The 20,160-nt window shown below is 32.7% G+C and overlaps 2 protein-coding genes across 2 annotated transcripts in view; both read right to left on the minus strand.

Annotated features, from left to right (window-relative positions):
• Positions 1 to 2,377: 2,377 nt before the first annotated feature.
• LOC110030913 (protein FAR1-RELATED SEQUENCE 6-like) lies at positions 2,378 to 9,674 on the minus strand. Its single transcript, XM_020733899.1, has 8 exons — positions 9,488 to 9,674; positions 6,886 to 6,999; positions 4,672 to 6,783; positions 4,481 to 4,564; positions 4,295 to 4,402; positions 3,838 to 3,899; positions 3,277 to 3,417; positions 2,378 to 2,780 (listed from the first exon to the last, which is right to left on the minus strand). Exons 2-7 carry the CDS (start codon positions 6,994 to 6,996, stop codon positions 3,348 to 3,350), a joined length of 2,547 nt encoding a protein of 848 aa, XP_020589558.1. The 5' UTR covers positions 6,997 to 6,999; positions 9,488 to 9,674; the 3' UTR covers positions 2,378 to 2,780; positions 3,277 to 3,347.
• Positions 9,675 to 11,953: 2,279 nt separating this feature from the next.
• The window catches only part of LOC110030879 (phosphoribosylaminoimidazole-succinocarboxamide synthase, chloroplastic), a 16,069-nt gene continuing 7,862 nt past the window's right edge, over positions 11,954 to 20,160 (minus strand). Inside the window, exons 6-12 of the mRNA XM_020733838.1 lie at positions 18,788 to 18,868; positions 18,397 to 18,486; positions 15,975 to 16,064; positions 15,752 to 15,802; positions 15,612 to 15,658; positions 12,379 to 12,436; positions 11,954 to 12,305 (exon numbers count right to left, since the gene is read on the minus strand). Of these exons, the coding sequence (XP_020589497.1) occupies positions 12,249 to 12,305; positions 12,379 to 12,436; positions 15,612 to 15,658; positions 15,752 to 15,802; positions 15,975 to 16,064; positions 18,397 to 18,486; positions 18,788 to 18,868 (474 nt within the window). The 3' untranslated portion in view covers positions 11,954 to 12,248. The remainder of the gene's footprint in view (positions 12,306 to 12,378; positions 12,437 to 15,611; positions 15,659 to 15,751; positions 15,803 to 15,974; positions 16,065 to 18,396; positions 18,487 to 18,787; positions 18,869 to 20,160) is intronic.

A 20,160-nucleotide genomic window follows, 5' to 3' on the forward strand; every position in this document is an offset into this window, starting at 1 on the left:
CCCAACACCGAGCACTTTTTTTAAGCTAAAAATATAAACGAGCCGAACACGAGCGAGCCATGCTGCATGGCTGGCTCGTGTTCGTCTCGTTTACACCCCTAGTCTAGAGGCTGTCAATGTACCAATGCACTCAGATGGATAACTCATTTGATTAATTTTCGGTAAATTTGTTAAAAAAAAAGTAAATAAAAAAGTTTGAACATTTTTTAACAATTTAAATAAATAAATTTAAATATGATTTAATTTGTTTATTTATGTTTACTGATAAACTCATTTATTATTTAATAAATTTTATTTAAATGTTGAATTTAAATTTGATAAAAACTAAAATCATAGTTATGAATAATATTTTTGATATAATTATTAATTATATAAGAATATATAATTTAATGCCAATATGCATATTCAATGTAATATATCTTTATTTATTTATTTCAATAAACTAATTTATTAATATTTGTTTATGAAATTTAATTGTAAGAAAATCTTAATTAAAATTTACATATTTTCTTGTTTAATTGGTGTAAAATAGTTGGATGCTAATCCAAATTTTATTCAAAAACTTATTCATTTATATTTATAAAATTATTTGTTTATTAAATTTATATAAAAAAAAGGTAACATTTTTTTTAATTTATTTAGCAATTTATTGTAATGCATGTTCAATTAATATAAATAAACTAAGTACAACTGTTATAAATCAAGCTAAATGCGAACAGACATATAGAAGAACTTGAGACCGAGTCGAAGATGAACAACTTATAATTTGGTCATACTCTTCGGCTCGAGTACAACTTTAGCCAAACCTCCTCCAAGGTTATGAACGGCTAGAATCACTTTTTGGAAGATTTACGTATTTACCATTCAATTACTTTGTATTTACATATCTACCACATGCATAAAAAGGTGTATTTCCCTTTTAAAATTTAATATAGCGATATTTCTTTTTATGAGAGATGAAAGATCTGGGAGCTATAAATGCAATAATTAAAGGTTAGTTGTTTGATATGTAAATACATAAGAATATGGTGGCTTCCACGTAAATGCCTTTGTATTATCATTATTACTATTTTCAAATCTAAAGTAAGAAATTACAAAGATTTTAAGTTTGGATAATATCATGTAATATTTAGGTAGGGTACAAATTAGGGATATGACTAGAAATAATCAAATCAACTCGAGTGAACTAAAAACTAATCATATCGACTTTCAATTGAGTTGAAGACAATAGTCTGTTAAGATTTAGGTGTTTCTCGTGCCATTTTGGATTTGAGTTTGGGCAAAGATTTAGAGTAAGGGGGTGTTTGACTGCAAAGAGGATTTAGGGTCTGATTGGAGCAGCTGTAGCTTATTGAATAATTTGCTAATAAGCTAATTAAAAATAATCTGCTGATAAACTGGGTGCGGTGGCTATTACAAATTTTTATTTTTTTGGAAAAGCCAGACTGTTGCCAATAAGCTGCCATCGCACCTAGATAGGTGCGATTTGAAAACTCTGTTTTCTGCGTTTTGAAAACATATATAAGCTGCCAAAACACAGTTTACCCAAACATGTCAGGTGCATTTTCAAAACGTCACCGCACCAAATAAGCTGCCTAAACGGGCCCTTAAGTTACATAAGAAAATTCAGTGAACCCTAATTTATTAAATCTAAATATCATTAAATCTAAAATAATATTTGGTTCAATTAAGATTAAATTCACTTAAATTCGTTTAATGTGCGTGGCGTAAATCTATTTGAAATTTTTTTTCCCTGCACTAAATTCTTTAAATCCAACTAATAAGTAGATTTAGTAAAATAGGATTTAATAAACGAAACAAGCTAAAATTAGATTTAACTTAAACCACCGACTTTATCTAATTCATTTATGGTGTTTGGCTGGATTTAAATCTAACTTAAATCATATTAAAAATATCATACCAAACAGGACCTAAGATTTCTAACCTATTTAAGATATAGATTTGGTAGCGTTATTTTCGTAGGCTTGAGAAGGGAGAAGAAGAGCTCTTGTTGATGCTCGCGAAGCCTTAGCCGCGCAATGGTGATGAGATATTAAGATTTAGGGTTATGTGGGAGAAATAGAGAGATTTGTAAAGAGTTTAGAATTGGATTAGGACTTGTTGAAGGAGATGAAATATGAAATAAGTATTTTAGGGTTTTGAGTTTTTGAGTGGGTGCTAGAGATGAGTTTAAAGTTTGAGAGAGAGATGAAATACAATAAGCCATAGGTTATTAGTCTAGAAGTAGGAGAGGAAGGGATAAAAATACAAGTAGATAAATGAGGAATTCACCAAAGTTCTTCATAAGCTTTGCTTAAAAATGCAAACTTTGATATTTCATTGTATTCTTCATAAAATAGATTACATGATCTATATAAAAATAAAAGAAAACAAAATAATATGAAATAATATATGGGGTGGCAAACCACCTTGTTTCTTATTTTCGAGTAGAAGAAAAAAATTGGTTGTGTTTGATCATATGTTACTTGATGGGCTGAGCAATCGCTCACAGAGAAAGAAGTGGTCTCGACTCGTGGCGCATTGTTAGAATGCAATCCATGAACGTGCCATCCATGATGATCGAGGTTCTGTCCTTTAGAGCTAGTATTGCTGATGATGATGAGGACCTCGGAGCTGGATGCAATGTGTTGGGGTTGCACAGATCGTCTCCCGAATAACTTTAGCATCAGCGCAGGCAAGTTAATGTCTGAAAACTCGATATTATTCTCTTCCATCTCAACACCATCGAAGTCTTTTAATCTCCAGGGAAATATGCGTACCTAGCACACAATTCTTATGCATTTACATATCTCACACCAAAACCTTCATATTTATATACATAACATTTTCGTGATTTCTGAAAACCCATATTATTCTCTTCCATCTCAACAACAACCATAGTCTTCTAATCTCTAGGGAAATTTACATACCTAGCACACAATTCTTATGTATTTATGTATCTCACACCTAACCTTTCAAATTTACACACATAACAGTTTGGTGCTTTAAATATATGCAAGAAAAAGGTGTGTTTCACTTTAAAAACACGATAATAGTGTTATATTTTATGTGATATTAAAGATCTGAGTGTTATGTGTATAAGTATGAAAGTTTGTGTGTGAGATATGTAAATACATAAGAGTTGTGTGCTATGTATGTAAATGCCCCATAATCTCTATCATAATATCCGTCATTGAATTACTTTACCTTCAAAATGAAAACTTTCATTAACGAAATTCTCAAAACCACTAAAGGTCCTGGTTTTAGAAGTCTTACCAGGATATGTTGGCAACTGAAATTGCACCTTCAGAAAAACTTGCAGCATAGTGCAAACATATAGCACATCATCACTGGATGGATGCCCCCTCTCTGTTATCCATTTCTTCGAGCAGAAGGTGCTTTCGGAATTTGATCTTCCTGTACTCGTGTCCATTAATCAAAATCTTAAATAAATGCAGCTTTACATAAAATATTATCAGGATAGCAGGCTTATAAGGAGTAAAGTGCCAAAATAGTCCCCTGACTATTTAAATGGGTTCATTTTAGTCCATGAATTTATAAAAATGGTAAATTTAGTCCCCATACTATTTTAATGGGGCTAAAATAGTCCTCATTCGGGACTATTTCAAACCTTATTAAAAAAAATGAAGAATAAATTGACACTTTTATAAACTCTAGGGCTAACATGACACTCCCACTCCAACGAAGAGTCGGGGGACCATTTTGAAATTTTTCTCGACTTCTAAGAGGTTTAGACTCCAAAAAAAAAAAAAAAAAAAAAAAAAAAAAAAAAAAAGAACCAAAATGGAAAAACCAGTTAAAAGAGGGACCTGATACATTTGGTTATAAAGCCACGGCATTCTAGTTGGTGTTCCTAATGCCTGCTGTTCATACTGAACCTGAGACAGAAAATCTTGTCAAGCTTGTGTTACAAAATTTACTAGAAAACATCATGGTCTGTATATATGGTACAAACTTCAAAGGAGGGATTCACTTACATACCACTAAATTCTTATGTATTTACATATCTAACACTTAGTCTTCAATTTTAAAATTTCACCTAAACTATACATGAAAAGGTATATTTCAAAAATTAAAAAGTTAAAATAATGATATTTTTGATATGATACGAAAGATTCAGATATTATGAATATAAAAAGCAAAGTTCAAGCGTTAGATATGTAAATACATAGGAATTGGGCCGTATGAAAACACCAAAACTTCAAAATGCAGTCTTTTTATGCACATGCAGACCAAAAAAAAAAAAAACAAACAAGCTTCTTGAATCACAAACCTGAAACAAATTACTAGGCTGCATCCTCGGTTGACTGCCAATTTGCTCTTGATTCACATGCATTCCAAAATGCGCGCTGAACGAAAGCTCGTTCAGGTTAACTTCCTCCTATGAAAAAACTTCGTAAAACACGAGTTTCACAATTTCAAATTTCACGAGCATGGGAAGGCTCAGCAAATAACTTACCATCAAATCCTGATGCAAACTAGCTGAGGCAGGTTGTAGGACAGGGGTGGTCTCACTCTGAGGGAGAGATGACCTTAGAAAATCCTAGTTAAAAAACAACAAAAACTGCTAAAACGAAAAAAAAAAAAAAAAAAAAAAAAAAAACTAACTACAAAAATGGTTAACTTAAGGGATGTTAAGCGGTCTGTTACCTGCTCCTTGTTTGTCCGGACGAGCGACTCCAAATTTAATTTTTCAAACCTTTTCTGCGGCCTACCTCTTCGTTTCGTCTGCAGTGAACTCAGGCTCTTATTACAATCCGAGGTAACGAATCGAGATGCCAAAGGTTCCTGTTGACTCGGCTGAGTTTCGAATCCAAGAAGCCTTGGTTGCCTCTCCCTGCATCCTGAGCCATCTAAGAGAACCTTCTCCAGCTCTCTCATTAGCTTTAAAGCAAGCTGGTACCTCTCTTCAGATAAAAACCCAACTTCAACGAGTTCAAGAAAACGCATCGATAAGTAGTAATGACGATCCCCTAAGTTTTCAGATACTATATCACCATTACTATTAGCCAAAATCTGCAATCTCTTAAAATCTTTTTTCCATCTATTGAGAATATAATGAGATGGGATCTCAAAAACTTGTTGCAACATAAACACTGATAACGAATGTCTACATAAAATTCCATTAAATTGAAAGAAACCACAAATGCATTGAATGGCTAGTTCTTCTGCGTTGAAGAAGACCTCGTGATCCTTGCTCTGTGTCCGCTTTCCATTCTCGATATACGAACATTCTTTGACCTCGAATATATGAACGGACCCATCTATCTTAATTGGTGAGGCGTGACAATACATGGTGGCTTTTAGCTCATCTTGGAATTTTTGAAACATGTTAATGGTGTAGAGCTTGGATAGCTGTTCTTCCATGTAAAATTTCGATGCTATAAGAGGTGTCTTGTGGAATGATTCAGAGTCCGCTTGAGCTTCCTTCTTGCACTTACTTTGAATGATAGTTTCATATTTACTCAAAAAGTGCTTTATAGTAGTCCTTGGATACACGCATCCATCGAAGTAGGTACTTAAACTCTCACCGCGTTGAGTGACAGACATGCCTGCCCAGAACGTATCTTTAAGAAAAAGCGGAACCCATGAATGCCGCTGATTATACAAGTTGATGAGCCATTCTTTGTCTACAAGTCCAAAATTTTCGATCATTTCCTTCCATTCACGTTCGAACTCGTAAGCTCGTAATGAATCGTAGACGAGTTTCTTAATTTCTTTCTTAATAGCTTTGAACTCCTCTTGTCCCCTTAGCTTTTCGTGCACCTTCTTCATTATGTTATGTAAGCAAAGACGATGTCTGCTTCTGCAAAAAACCTCCGCAACCGCATCCTGAATCGGTTTGCACAGGTCTGTGATGATGGCATTTGGGTGGCAATCCATCATGCATGTTAGCCACGTCTTAAAAAACCAAACATACGTTTCAACGGTTTCCTTCGAAAGCAACCCACAACCCAAGAGCACACTTTGTCCGTGATGATTCACACCAACAATAGAAACAAGCGGCATATCATGCTTTTCAGTTAAGCATGTTGTATCAAATGCAACAACATCACCAAAATACCGATTCGCAGCTCTTGACCTTGCATCGGCCCAAAAAAGGTTCCTCATTCGACTGTGCTCGTCCAGATCCACCGAGTAAAAGAACTGTGGATTCTTATTTTGCATCCGAGAGAAAAATTGATGAATGGCTTCATCATCACCTTCCCCAAGCTTCAATCTCCCTATTTCCATCATGTTTATGCAATCCTTATCAACACAATGAGAATTTCTAGGTCCACAATGTCTTACATGATTCGTTGTATGAGCCATCTTTCGGTAACATCTTAAGAATTGTGCAGTGGAAGGGCTGACCGGATGGTTGTGTTCGAGTTTAGCATCGACAACGTGCAACAAACCATCGCCCCACAACTTAACCGCAATCATAGCCTCGCAATTAGTCTTCGCGCTCTGCCTTGCAAGGTAACAAGCATCAGCGCGTCCTCTGCCTCCTCTAGAGCAGCCAAGTATCAACCTCCTACATACTCCGGATTTGGAGAAAGATGACTTCTTAACAGCCACGCCAAACCCTACTCGCAAAGCATACTGTTTATAGTAGTTCGAAGCTTCATCGTACGTTTTAAATACCATTCCTACCGTAGGAACGGGATCATCATTATTTGATCCGATCTTACCCACCACCCTTTCTTCATCATCAACATTATCAGCGGTAGTAACTATCTCGTTCAACTCATCCTTTTTTGAAACATCCTTCAACATCTCCTGAAAAATGAAATGAAAAATATGAAATCAGGGGCATTTACGCAAATTACAGACCAAAAATTTCCTATGAAATTCTTCTGAAAAATTCACATATGGTTATACTGGGGGGTTGTTGACATTGGAAGGAACCATGTCATTCGATTCAACATCCTTCATCTTGTCGATCTCATTGGCACCAAATGGTGCATCCATTAAAGATCCATTAGCTGTCATCAGCTGAGAAAGTGAAAGCAAAGAAAATAAGATCAACAAAACTAATATAGTTACTTCAACTGGAATTATAATTATCCTAGCTTGGAGAAGATAAAAGATACGCTAGTCAGTATTTTGAAAATCATTATTTGATCTAGCACTATTTTTTTGGGGCATTTACATATATACCACCCAATTCCTATATATTTACATATATAACACCTAAACTTCACATAAAAAAATACCACTTCTTTAACATTTTAAAAAGTGAAATCCACCTTTACATGAACAGGGAAGGTGGCATGCATATAAAAATTGAATTTTACGTGTTAGATATATAAATACATAGGAATTGAGTAGTATGTATGCAAATCTTCCTTTTTTTTGGGCATGAATCCCGAGGTGCATACAAATGGCTGAGTTAGAATTTAATTTAGCTCCATTTGACACAAACACTTTGATTGACTTGCGAACATGGTTTGAAGGATCGAATGAAGTCAGTGTAACTGAAATAACAAATTTAGGACCTAAAGGGATTTGATTTGATGTGCCCCAATATTGATTGCAAACAACATAAAAATATCAATTATGATTTATTGAGGTTATTATGCTTTGCTTTGCCATGATTCTCTGGTCTCAAAATATTCGTCTTGAAATGAGAAAAGTTTCCCTATGTTTACAAGCACGATGGTCGTTGAAAATAAAAAAAATTCAAGTGGGTTGGGAGTTTTGACAAATAAATGCATGATCTCCACTAAGTTTGGATTGAAATGAGCTAATAATTCGAATATCCACATTTGAAAATGAAAATTCTAGTCATCTCTTGTATTAGAATTAGCTAATAATCCGAATATCCAATGAACAGTTTATGAATATATCTTCCACTTGACTCATTTGGAGGATTTTTACCTGCAACACAAAATGGAGGCTCTAAAATTTTGAGAAAAATACTCTTTTACCTAAATTTCCTCCCTTCATTACATGAATTGTGCTAGTAAATTTTTTGTCAAACCTAATACTTTGTTTCACCAAACATATTCGACACATGCCTAAATTGTCGGTGGATGTTCAGGCTAAAGCAGAAGTGTAAACAAGTCGAGTCGAGCTTGAGCCACCCTAGACTGGAGATTGAGTTTGATTAATTAATTAAAGTTTTAGCTTGAACTCGAGCATAATTTTATGAGTTTGACGCGTCTCACGAGTCAACTTGTTTATTATGACAATATTAATTAAAGTATAGTATTATGATAAAATAATAAATAGAATGAGTAATTAGGAGATAAATAATAAGAAATTACTTGATATAACATGTAAAATATAGATTTTAAAATAATTTTAATAATTTAGTGATAATATCTTCAATTTTAATATATTTGAGTGTACTTGAGCTTGACTTATTAGCTTATCAAGCTCACCTTGCGAGTCATTTATCTACTGTTATCACTTAAGTGTTTCCTTTACTGAAGACCATTTGGGCTCTCTTATTAACTATCGATCGACCACTATCATTAGCATCTCAAAGGCTCATCAACATAAAACAATATTATTCGTGGATTCCCAAACCAACTGGGCTCTATTTTTAATTACTATCAATCACTTGCATCTTAAGAATGGTAGCACCTAACAACGAAGACATAATGATTCCCTAATTAATGTAAATGTTGTATTGGTGTCCCGCTAACAATTCAAAGAGAATCTTGAACTTGAAAACTATTAATAAGGGAAGTTACTCATCTAGGCTACACCGAGGTTTTTAAAAAAAAAAATTTCACTTTAAAAATTTTAACTTCTAGTTTCATCTGCGCTGAAAATTTTAAAGCAAAGACAAATATAACACCGCCTCAATCTCCTACACCCATTCTTATGTATTTACATATCTACACCTAAACTTTACTTTATACATTCATACCACCCAAATCATTCATATCACATAAAAAATACCACTATATTAACTTTTAAAAAGTGAATTCATCTTTTCATGATTAAGTAATGTGCCATATATGTAAAAAATAAAGTTTAGGTGTTAGATATGTAAATACAAAAGAATTGGGCGGTATGTATGCAAATCATCCCACAAAAAAACAGGGGCAAAGACACATTCAAGGCTGCATAAAGAGCACAAAAGCACGCTAGTATCCTCTCAGCGCCCGCTCAGTGAAGTTTTGTATGAAATATTACACACCTAAAATAGCCCTATGCTTCCATTAATGCTCTCCTTTCAGCAAAAAACATATGTAATGTACAAAGAAAACACAAACCTGCAAAATTTATTCAGTTTTACCGCAAAGTTCCACATACACATCACTTGAAGTTCACTGCCACAAAAAAAAAAAAAAAAATCTAAAACTATGTAACAAATAGCGAAAAAAAAAACCCTAACACCAAGCCAATGAAAGGAAAATCAAGATAAAGAGATAGTAACACATAATAATACAATAATCGCATTTTATTTCGGGAAAATAAAAAATCAAGAGCACAAAATTCTGAAAGAAGAACAGGAAAAAGACCTCACCGGCTTGAGATCAGAACCAAAATGATCATTCCCACAAAATATCCGATACACAAGGAATCGTGATTTTACTCGGCCATATTCGATCGCATCCGGAGCGAAATCGGAGAAGCTAAGATGGAGATTTACTGATTGATTAGGGTTCCAAAGCAGCAACAGCTCAATTCTTTTAGTTTGTTGCTCAGATCCATTTAAGAATCAATCTGAATCAAGTTTGAAGAATCAAGTTTGAAGATCCATTTGTTGCTCAGCTCTCGTGTTGGGCTCGTCGCTCAGCTCGTGTTGGGCTCGTCGAGCCACGAGATAGAGTCATTTTAACAATTCTAATAACATAGTTATAAGGCATAAAATAATAAGAATTTGAACATTATTTAAAAATTATTATTTATATTAAAATATCATTTAAATCTAATTTAATAATTTTTTTTATTTTCTTAATTAATATTTTAATTGATTATAAATCTTTATCCCCGCCACGAATTTTCTAGCGAGCATCATATATATATATATATATATATATATATTGATGAGTAGTATTTCGAGCCAAAACGAACCGAACACGAACGAACACATCTTAGTTCGTGTTCGGCTAGTTAACTTATCAAACAAAATTAACGAACCGAACACGAGCTGTTCACGAACAACGAGTCGATTTGACAGCCCTATTATGTACGGAATAAATTTCTTAAATAAGATAATTAAAATTTCTAAATTAAATATTAAACACATTATATCAACTAATTAACACTCAAAATTAATGCTTTGTTAAAATAATATTATTTGTATATAAATTTAGATAGCTTTTCTGACTATTTTTTTTAGGGGAATTTATTTATATACCACCTAATTTTTATTTATTTATATGTCTAATACATATAGTATAATTTTTTTATATTTATAATATTTATTATATAAAATAATTTCACTATTTTAATTTTTAAAAAGTGAAATATATATATTTTATGTATGAATATCAGGGTTTAGAAAATCAGAAACGTTTGGCATGAGAAACACACACATTGTTACACAAAAACGGGTTGAACCGTCAGTTCAATACCTGGCAAACTGGCTCCTGTTTTAAGGAACCATTAGATTCGAGGGCATTTACATACATATAACCCAATTTTATGTATTTTATAAACATTATTACAAAAAAATTCAATTTACATATAAACTACTCAATTTTATTTATTTACATATCTAACATCTAAACTTTTTTCATTTTACATTTATACCGCCAAAATTATTCATATCACAAAAAAAAACATATCAGCATTTTAATTAAAAAGAAAAAAAAAACTAAAATACATGTTTTCATGCGTAGATAAAATGATATATGTTAAAATTAAATTTTAGGTGGTAGTTATTTAAATACATATGAATTGAGTGAAATGTAAATCTTATGTATTATTATTTTCAAATATATTTATGATTCATGAGACCATCTGATTGAATCTTGAATTTCTCCATGTTCCGGTTCAATGTCCGGTTCAATTTCAAGTCGAATGAACAAATCAAATGTTCGGGCATTTACATACATGACACCCAATTCTATGTATTTACATATTTAAGAAGTAAATTTGGGTGTTAGATATGTAAATACATAGAAGATGTGTGTCTGATTGTTCTTTCTAATTTGTTAATGAAATTTCAATTCCAAAGTAATTTGACAAAATGGACTTGCAGCTAACGTTTGCTCAATTGAATGCATCATCCGTCACTCATTACTCTAATTCACTTTCAAGATTTGGTTACTGAGAGAGCAAAAATTATATACATATATATATATATATATATATATGTATATATATATATATGTATGTATATATCTAAAAGCTCTAATCAATGGATATAAATTCATAATAAAATTATAGTTTCGTGAGTTTTTATTTCATTTTTAATAATTTTAGAAACTAAGATTCTGTTTGACACTAGGGTTGTGAATTTAGCTCGAAGATGGTTAATTGCTTAAAAATTGATTCAAAATTTAGCTCAAATCGAGATCAAATTGAAACAAGCAAATCAAGCTATGAGCTGTAATTTCGGATCGAATTTTTGTGAGTCAATTTCGAGCTATACGCTATAGTATTTTTTATTTATAAAAAGTATATATTTGATGCCAAAGAAAATTGAATATAATGAGTCACGAGCCAATTTCGTACCGGAACAGATCAAAATATTTAGTTTGAGGTAATTAATTCCAATTTTGAGCCAAGTCCAGTCAAAACTGAGTTGAAATATATCCAAATAACTCAATTTGAGCCAGCTTGTATTGATTTCGAGCCGGATCGAGCTCGATTTCTTTTCGAACCGGCTCGGCTCGAAATCGAATATAACAAGCTACGAGGCAATTTAGAGCCGTATTAAATCTCACTCGGCTCCAAATCGGATCAATAACAGCCTTACTTGCCACTATAGGAAGCCAACCACCACCGACAACTGCCACTTTTGCCGACTACCAAGAATAAATAAATAAAACATAATTTATTTTAATGTATCAGATATGTTTATTTCAAATCACAACACACAAAGAAAATAAAATAAAAATAATAAAATTAAAAACAACCCCTTCAAAATCACATGCACTTTCTCTCCTCCACAACAACTGCCAAAAACCTGAAATGTCCTCTGAACACCATACCTGCTGCATATGAAGCCATTACTGAGCTTCAAGAGCTCAGCTTTCAGAACTCCTTGATGAGAACAATTAGTATATCCTCTGTGAGATTAACAGTATGACTGAATAAATATGATATTTTTGCAGCTACAGGCTTTGGAGGACCTCGGAGACCTTCCTGGAAATGCTTTCATGGATCGATTCCTGAAAAATATTTCAAGAAAAATGAGAAGTTTCTCTATGAAATTATCAATTTTCTTAAATATTATCACCATACCTCCATTGATGGGATTTCAAACTTGGAGTTGGTGATTGTCTCGTACAGGAAAATGTATCTGCAATGAATGCCAGATGAAGATCAGTTCCTTAACAAAGGTTTCATACTATTATTTGATACATGCGCTCAGAAAGAAAAAGTTATCATGTTACATGCAGATCACTCGTAGCTGCAACTACATGCAACTACATGTAGATCACTCGAAACTTGTTATTTACAAAACAACCATTCTCTTTTATCCAATTTTCAAATACTCATTCAAATATCAAAATTCATGATGAAACCCCAATCCTGAATAGTTCGATTGCAGCATGGGTGGATGCATCGGTTCGGTAGTTCAAAAAAATCATCTGGGTTTATTTGTAAATATCAATGTTTCGGGTGGTCTGTATGTAATTATCCCAAAAAAAACTAGTATTAGAGAACAATGGTTGTATGGTTTAGTGAAGAAGACTTAATTCATTAGCTGTGAGAATCTATACAATTTTTTTTTAAAAAAAAGCAACAAAATAGAAAGCATGCTTTAAATTTATAGCACAGAATGACAAAATAATATAGGGAGATTTACATGCATACCACACAATTCTTTCGTATTTACATATCTAACACGCAAACTTTATTTTTTACATTTATACCACCAAACTTATGCCTGAAAAGCTGTATTTCACCATTTCAGAGTTAAAATATTAGCATTTTTTATGTGATATCAAAAAATTGGGAAGCATGAATGTAAAAAGTCAAGTTTAGGTGTTGGATATGTAAATTCATAGGAATTGGGTGGTATGCATTTAGATGTCCCCAATGTACCATTTCTAAATCTAAGGACTTATCTACATATTGTATTGACCATTTATTTAGTTCTTTGATAGCTGGATTATGAAACTAGCAATAAGAAATTAGTAGTCATGAAAGTCAAACAAACAATTAAAATTTTATGAGCAAAAAATAAAAAATAAAAAAATAAAAGACAAATCTATATGACACTAATAACACTTCTAACGTAATAAAAACAGAGAAAATTTAATTAAGAAAATTAAAAAGGGAAGAGGGAGCAAGAGAGATCAAAAGTAAGAGGAACTCAAGCAAGAAATAGAAAATAAGGTTGATCCTAATTAAGCCCTTAACGTTCAAGCCAGTATTGGCCATAAAACAAAAACTGCAACTGTTCATGTCTACACTAGATGTATAGCCCAAGCTACGACAACTAATGATGAACCCTAAAGTCCTAACTGACAAGACTGGGATTTGATCTTTGTGAATTACATGAATGAAACAAAATTGTTTAACAATGCTTCGTTCTTAAGTTTGAACAACTAAGAAAATCTAACATTTCATTTGCAAGAGAAACAAGTTTTTATGGCTATAAATTACTAGTTTTTGCAATTAATGTTTTACAAACTAGATCATTTGTCATGTTTAAAACATAACAAGTCGTGTGTGCCCCACACCAAAAGTGTAAGCGGTTCCGAACCAACCTGCCAAGATATAAAGAGCTAGCATGAGTAACCCATCACTTTGAGTGTGATACATTGTAAAGTCCTTAATGCATCAAACATTAGTTGTCATAAAAATCATTAATTATTGGCAATTCAAACATGTGTTTCTTAAAAAAAGTTTAGTTTGATTTTGTAAATAATATTTGTTTAAATATGATTTACTTTAAAGTAATTGTCATACTAGCGTTATTATAATCATGCTTTTGGAGCCTATTGAAGCAATGTGCTGTCCCTACGCATTGCTCTCATATTTATTACAAGTTCATGATAAAATGTATGCATCACGATGCAGTGTTATGTGCTCGGCTCTAAGAACAAATGAAATGTCAATTTATAATGTGGTTTGATTCAACATTTTCCATGATAGTGAGAGTGGGAATGTTTGATTTTGCACATGATATTGTACTCTCAAAATCTTTGTTTGCATGTTTTTTCTTCTCCTATGAAGAAGGTAGTTATTTCACCATGGTTCTCTTTAAGCTATCTCGTAACGTATTTCTTTTATATGCATCTCGCTAGACCTCATGGTTGGTGCTAATAGCTTCTTCTCAAGAATGCTTCAGAGTGTAGTTTCTTCAAATTTTCAAATAACTTATCCTTACTCTATTGCAATAAAGCACCTCTGTTTCTCAAACTTCAATCATTTTTTTCAATCTCACGAACATTTATGCTTTTAAGCAATTTTTACATCACTTCATTCATTATACTTTGATTCTTCCTTTTTTTGGCTTTTGAATCATTGGAAATTATAGTTATTAAATTTACCATCATAATTGCTAAAATTTATTACTTGATATGATTTATGTTTGGTTAAATAACAACTAATGTGTTCACATAATGTATGTACATATAAAAATTGTGTGGTATGCATTTAAATACCCCTATTTTAAAATGTGTAGCCAAGTTTTATTAATTGCTTATATCAAATGGCTTCTTCAAATTGACCAAATGTAAATCAGGCTAACATGCTGGTTGTGCCACAAGATTGTTAGACTCATTATGAACTCGCGTTGACTTAGGGACTATTTGGGATCACTTTTGTTTTTGTTTTTATTTCATTTTGTTTATGTTTTGAATTAAAACAAAATATGTTTGGTATGTTTGATTAAGATATAATTAATTTTTAAAAAAACTTGTATATTTGTTTTTAGAGACAAAAAATAAAAATATGTTAAAAACATACTAACAAACATGTTTTTAAAAACAAAGAAAAAAAACAAAAAAATAAATAAATAAATAAAAATGATCCCAAACAAGCCCTTAAATTTAAAGAGTGAGGCTGCTCAACTTGGATGTTTATTTGAAGACAATAGTCAAAAGTTTGATTTGGCTAAAAATTGACAATTAAATGTTCTAAAATTCTTACTTGAATTCAACGGTTCAAAAGCTCTGAATTGAAAGCAATAGAGACCAACTTCCAAATTCTTACAAATTGAGTAAAGTGTCAAAATAGTTCTTTGATTATTTATATGGAGTCATTTTAGTCTAAAAAATTATAAAAGTGCTAAATTAGTCCTCGGACGACTTTAATGAGGGCTAAAATAGTCTTCATTGGGGACTATTTCAACCAATATTTAAAAAATCCGGGAACTACTCGACACTTTTATAAACTTTGGGACTAAAAAGACTAAAATGACCACTCTACAAAGAGCCAGGGGACCATTTTGACACTTGCCTCCTTATAAATTGCACTTCAAAAGAAACCATGCACAAAGAAACAACAAGATGGAGACATACCGCCATGCAAGTTCACAAATAAGATCTTCTGGTGCATCTGGCAAAACCTGAAAAAAGTTCCTTCAATTTTATATGATAATTTGATTTTATTTTCCTCACAACCGTTCAAACAAACACATATATATATATATATAAAATACCTGATCTTCATACGGATTGCAATGCTCCTTGAACCATAGCCTCAAGAATTCCTGATAATCATTCATTTTATGAAGTACATTTTTATTTGGATATGAATCATCTTGTTAATCAAGTCCAAAAATGTAATCCAAATATCAATAAAGTTAACAGAAACAGAAAATCCCTTCCCGGCAGAACCATGTCTGACTTTATAGTAGAAATCAAACAAAACTAGAAGCATACCTTATCAACATTTTCAGGTTCCAGAGAAGCATTGAAACGCTCCTGATAAGAACTAGCAATCCAGTATCTGCTAGAATCAGGTGTATGCACCTACACGGTTGCAACAAAAATATTAGGGTCATACCACCGAATTCCTATGTATTTACATACCTAACACCCAAACTTTATTTTCACATATATACAACCCGAATCTTTCATATCACATAAAAAATACCACTACTTTAACATTTAAAAAGTAAATACTCCTTTTCATGTATAGGTAAAGTGGCATGTAAGTAAAAATTGAAGTTTAAGTGATAGATGTGATACATAAGAATTGAGTGGTATGTATGCAAAATCTTCCAAAATATTATCATAAACAAAAGTTACATAAGCGTTCTTCATACTTCAGTCTCATAGTTTTCCATGTGTTTGATGAGCAGACATGCATGTTCTAATTAATTATTTGATATGCATTTAGTTGACCGAACTTGATTTATTGTTGGATTATTATAACCTACGGAAATCAAATTTTGCATCATTCTATATATTCCAAAGACTCAGTAAGAGAACATATGAGCCATTATTCAAATCTACTATAAAGTGGTAACAAAGCCTCGATTCAATGCACAAACCCCCTCTCCTCCATACCTCCTTCATCTCTCTTGTTCTCTCCTTCATCTCTCTCTCTTGCAACCACAAACTAGCAGATAGATCCCATCACCTCTCTCCTCCATACCTTCTTGCTAGTCGTAGCAACGATATTCGCATGAGAATTGCAGCGTGCCTTAGCATTTCAATTTATTGAGCTTCAAACGTCTATCTTGGCAACTGTCAAGCGTCTCACGTTTAGAGTCATATAGTTGAACGGTACTTCACCTTTCAATTGGTTTGTTTCAAGCATGCCACTAATTTTCTATGCACCGGCGCCTCACTCTCAGGAGTCTCACCCGCCTACTTCGTGGTAGCCACGTCCAATGATAACTTGATCACTATTATGCTTCTCATATCATCATTGGTTTAAGCGTCTCATCTCACACTTCATAGGATGATCCCAATGTTATGATCATTACACATATCATGGCAGACTCATGTTTTTGCCAAGCTAGTCTACCTCATAGATCACCGGTCCAAGCTCAAACTTCATCTCACTTCTCCATATGAATAGCTCTATGGCTCGCCTTCTAACTATTCTAAAATTTGTTTTTTGGTTGCGTTTACTACCCCTAACATCACCCAAACACCACAAATAAATTTAAATCTAGAACTTAATCCTATTTCTTTCTCAGTTACTCCTTCATCCAAAGTGTCCAATAATGCCTCCACACCACTACATCCAAAGTCTGTCTCCTGCATGTACATTTTGTTGAGTTTATATTTTCTTTTGAATCTTTTTCTTTGTCTCATAGCATCTTTGAAGACATAGTTTCCTAATAGTGTCCTACACCAAATCTAATCCTTCCTCAAATACTTCATGTACACAATCTAGAATAGCACCTTATATAACGTCTTGATCCATACTATCTACATCAAAACCCCATCCACCTCCCTCCATAGCACACCCAAGATCCTCTTGCACAATCACAACACCCACCCAACCGACTCCCACCACAAAAAAACCCCGATGATCACTTGATTCAAGAACACAAATCAACCTAAAAAAACTCACTTCAACAACAAAACTAAATGAATCATTTTACCTTTTAACCCAACACCATAACCCAAAGCCGGCTCAAACATCATAACTATCATCGAGCAATGTCAAATGAATATAATGCTCTTGTTCGATGTGGAACATGGGAGCTTATTCCCCTAACAACTTTTCAAACCTTAGTTGGGTTCAGATATTTGAAGTCTTGGATTAGAGTTCCATCTTAAGGTACAAGAAAATGAATGCATTAATTATAATCATTTAGATGATTCTTTTTAATAAATATTCTATGTAATTAATTTGTAAAAATTTGGTCGTCCTAGCTTTACCACTACTTAGAGTTTCTATATGGGAAATTATTCATTTATCCATGGACCACATAATTAGTAGTTTTTACTAGGATTTAAGATCATTTATCTTTCTAATGCACTGCACAAATGGATATAAGCTCAAAGTTTATGTGTTACATATGTATATAAATGGAATTCAATGACATGTATGAACATGCCCCTTAAAATATTTAAAAAGCACCTAAATAAATCGGCACGGCGCATGTTCAAAACTAATATGAACGAGAGTCAATGACTAGATTTTTCTACACCACCACAGCCTTGAGATAAATATGAAATTTAGAACATGAGAATATATATATTAATGTAAGAACCTATCTAAAAAACTATTTAATATCTGCACTACTAACTGGTCTCCCATACAAATGAACCCACAGTTACCAGAAAAACACAAGCAGATGAGATACAAAATGATTCTCATAGGTGAATTTGTAAGCCAAACCTCATCAATTAACAAAATATTCCCATCAGTGTCCTTCCCAAACTCATACTTCGTATCCACTAACATTAGACCATGATTGAGAGCCACTTGCTGCAATATTAAGAAATAAATTCATAAATAAACATGACAGGTTTTTTATGGCTGGAATATAGAAAATTAACATATATCAACCAAAAAACAAATAACTGAGCCAAATCATTGCAAAACAATTTTCCAACTAAGACCGATGTACAAAAGAACACAAGATGAATCTAACTTAAGCAAATAGAATCTACAAAGCAATAGTAAGAAAATCCTAATTACTCTGCATGTTGATTATCTATGAAAAAAATTGAGAATTACAGCTTTACAGAAATAATAAGAAACAAATCAAAAAAGAAAAAATTCCCACCTGTCCATATGAAAATAAGCTCATAGCTTTGCTGCTAACTTCGAGATAATCGTCCTTTGTCATCAAACCCATTTCTACTATCTAAGTAAAAATAATCATCATGTTAGTATTTTAGCAACAACCACCTTTACAAAAGAAACAAGTTTCAGAAAGCTTGAATCAAGGGATATTGAAAAGAAAGGAAACCATTGGCATAGCAAAATTTATTTTTACAAACATATCCCACATTTTAGCCTTGTCAAATGGTATCTTGAAGCTGTAACACACCAATTGACGCAACTGGGCATCTTGGGAGACTTAAAAGTAAAATACAAGTCTAGAGTTTCACAAATAGAGTCAGCAACTGACAATGCACTTAAAATAAAGGGAATTTTACATAAATGCCCCGCATTCTTATGTATTTACATATCTAACACCTAAAGTTTGATATTTATATTCATAACACTTTGGTGTCATAAATCTATGCATGAAAAGGTGTTTTTCACCTTTAAAAAGGTAGTAATAGTGGTATTTTTTATGTGATGTTAAAGATTGGAGTGGTCTGCATGTAAATATAAAAGTAAGTGTTAGATATATAAATATATAAGAATTGTGTGGCATGTATGTAAATGCCCCTAAAATAACAGGAGACTAAGGATTCATAATGTCAACGCCACATGGTTGGAATAAGCCCAATTGAAGCTGATTATGATCATGATCGTGAATTAAGACAAAAACATATAGATACATAAATATTTTCTTATACCCCAAAACTTAGGGAGTATTTCTACAATCCAGATATATTAACAAACCTTATAAGAAAATTCAGCACCCAAAGACCAATAAAAAGAATGAACTCACTTACAAACACTTGTCATACGCCTAAAATTATGCTTTAGCGCAAAACAGTAACATTATGAAATTACAGAGTTTGGGAAATCAGAAGAAATCCAAGAACTTGTAATGGAAATCTGAAGTTGCAAATCCAAGGGACCCACATGGGCAGTCCTAAATATCTAGATTTTTACAGGTGAAATTTTTGCGTGTGAAATCTGAAGTTCGGTATAAAAATAGTTTAAGTATATAATAATGCATTATTATTGTTGAATCCGAGAATGTTCCTGAATCACACCCAAGAAATAGAGCGTGAGGTGAGAGAAATAGAGATGAACAATAATGAATAGTGTCCCTTCTTTATAAAATATTTTCCCTATTTATCGAGAAGATTGTACAATAGTAATATTATATTTTTACGCCATTTGAAGAGAGTTTGTATTGGGGTGTTTTTAGAATTTTACAAGTGTTTACTTATCATCCGATTGCCTTCTGGCTTGACTAGGGGTGTAAACGAGCCGAACACGAGCGAGCCATGCTCAGCTCGTGTTCGGCTCCGC

Source organism: Phalaenopsis equestris, unplaced genomic scaffold (assembly GCF_001263595.1).
Source record: "Phalaenopsis equestris unplaced genomic scaffold, ASM126359v1 Scaffold000761, whole genome shotgun sequence".
NCBI classification, from domain to species: Eukaryota; Viridiplantae; Streptophyta; class Magnoliopsida; order Asparagales; family Orchidaceae; genus Phalaenopsis; species Phalaenopsis equestris.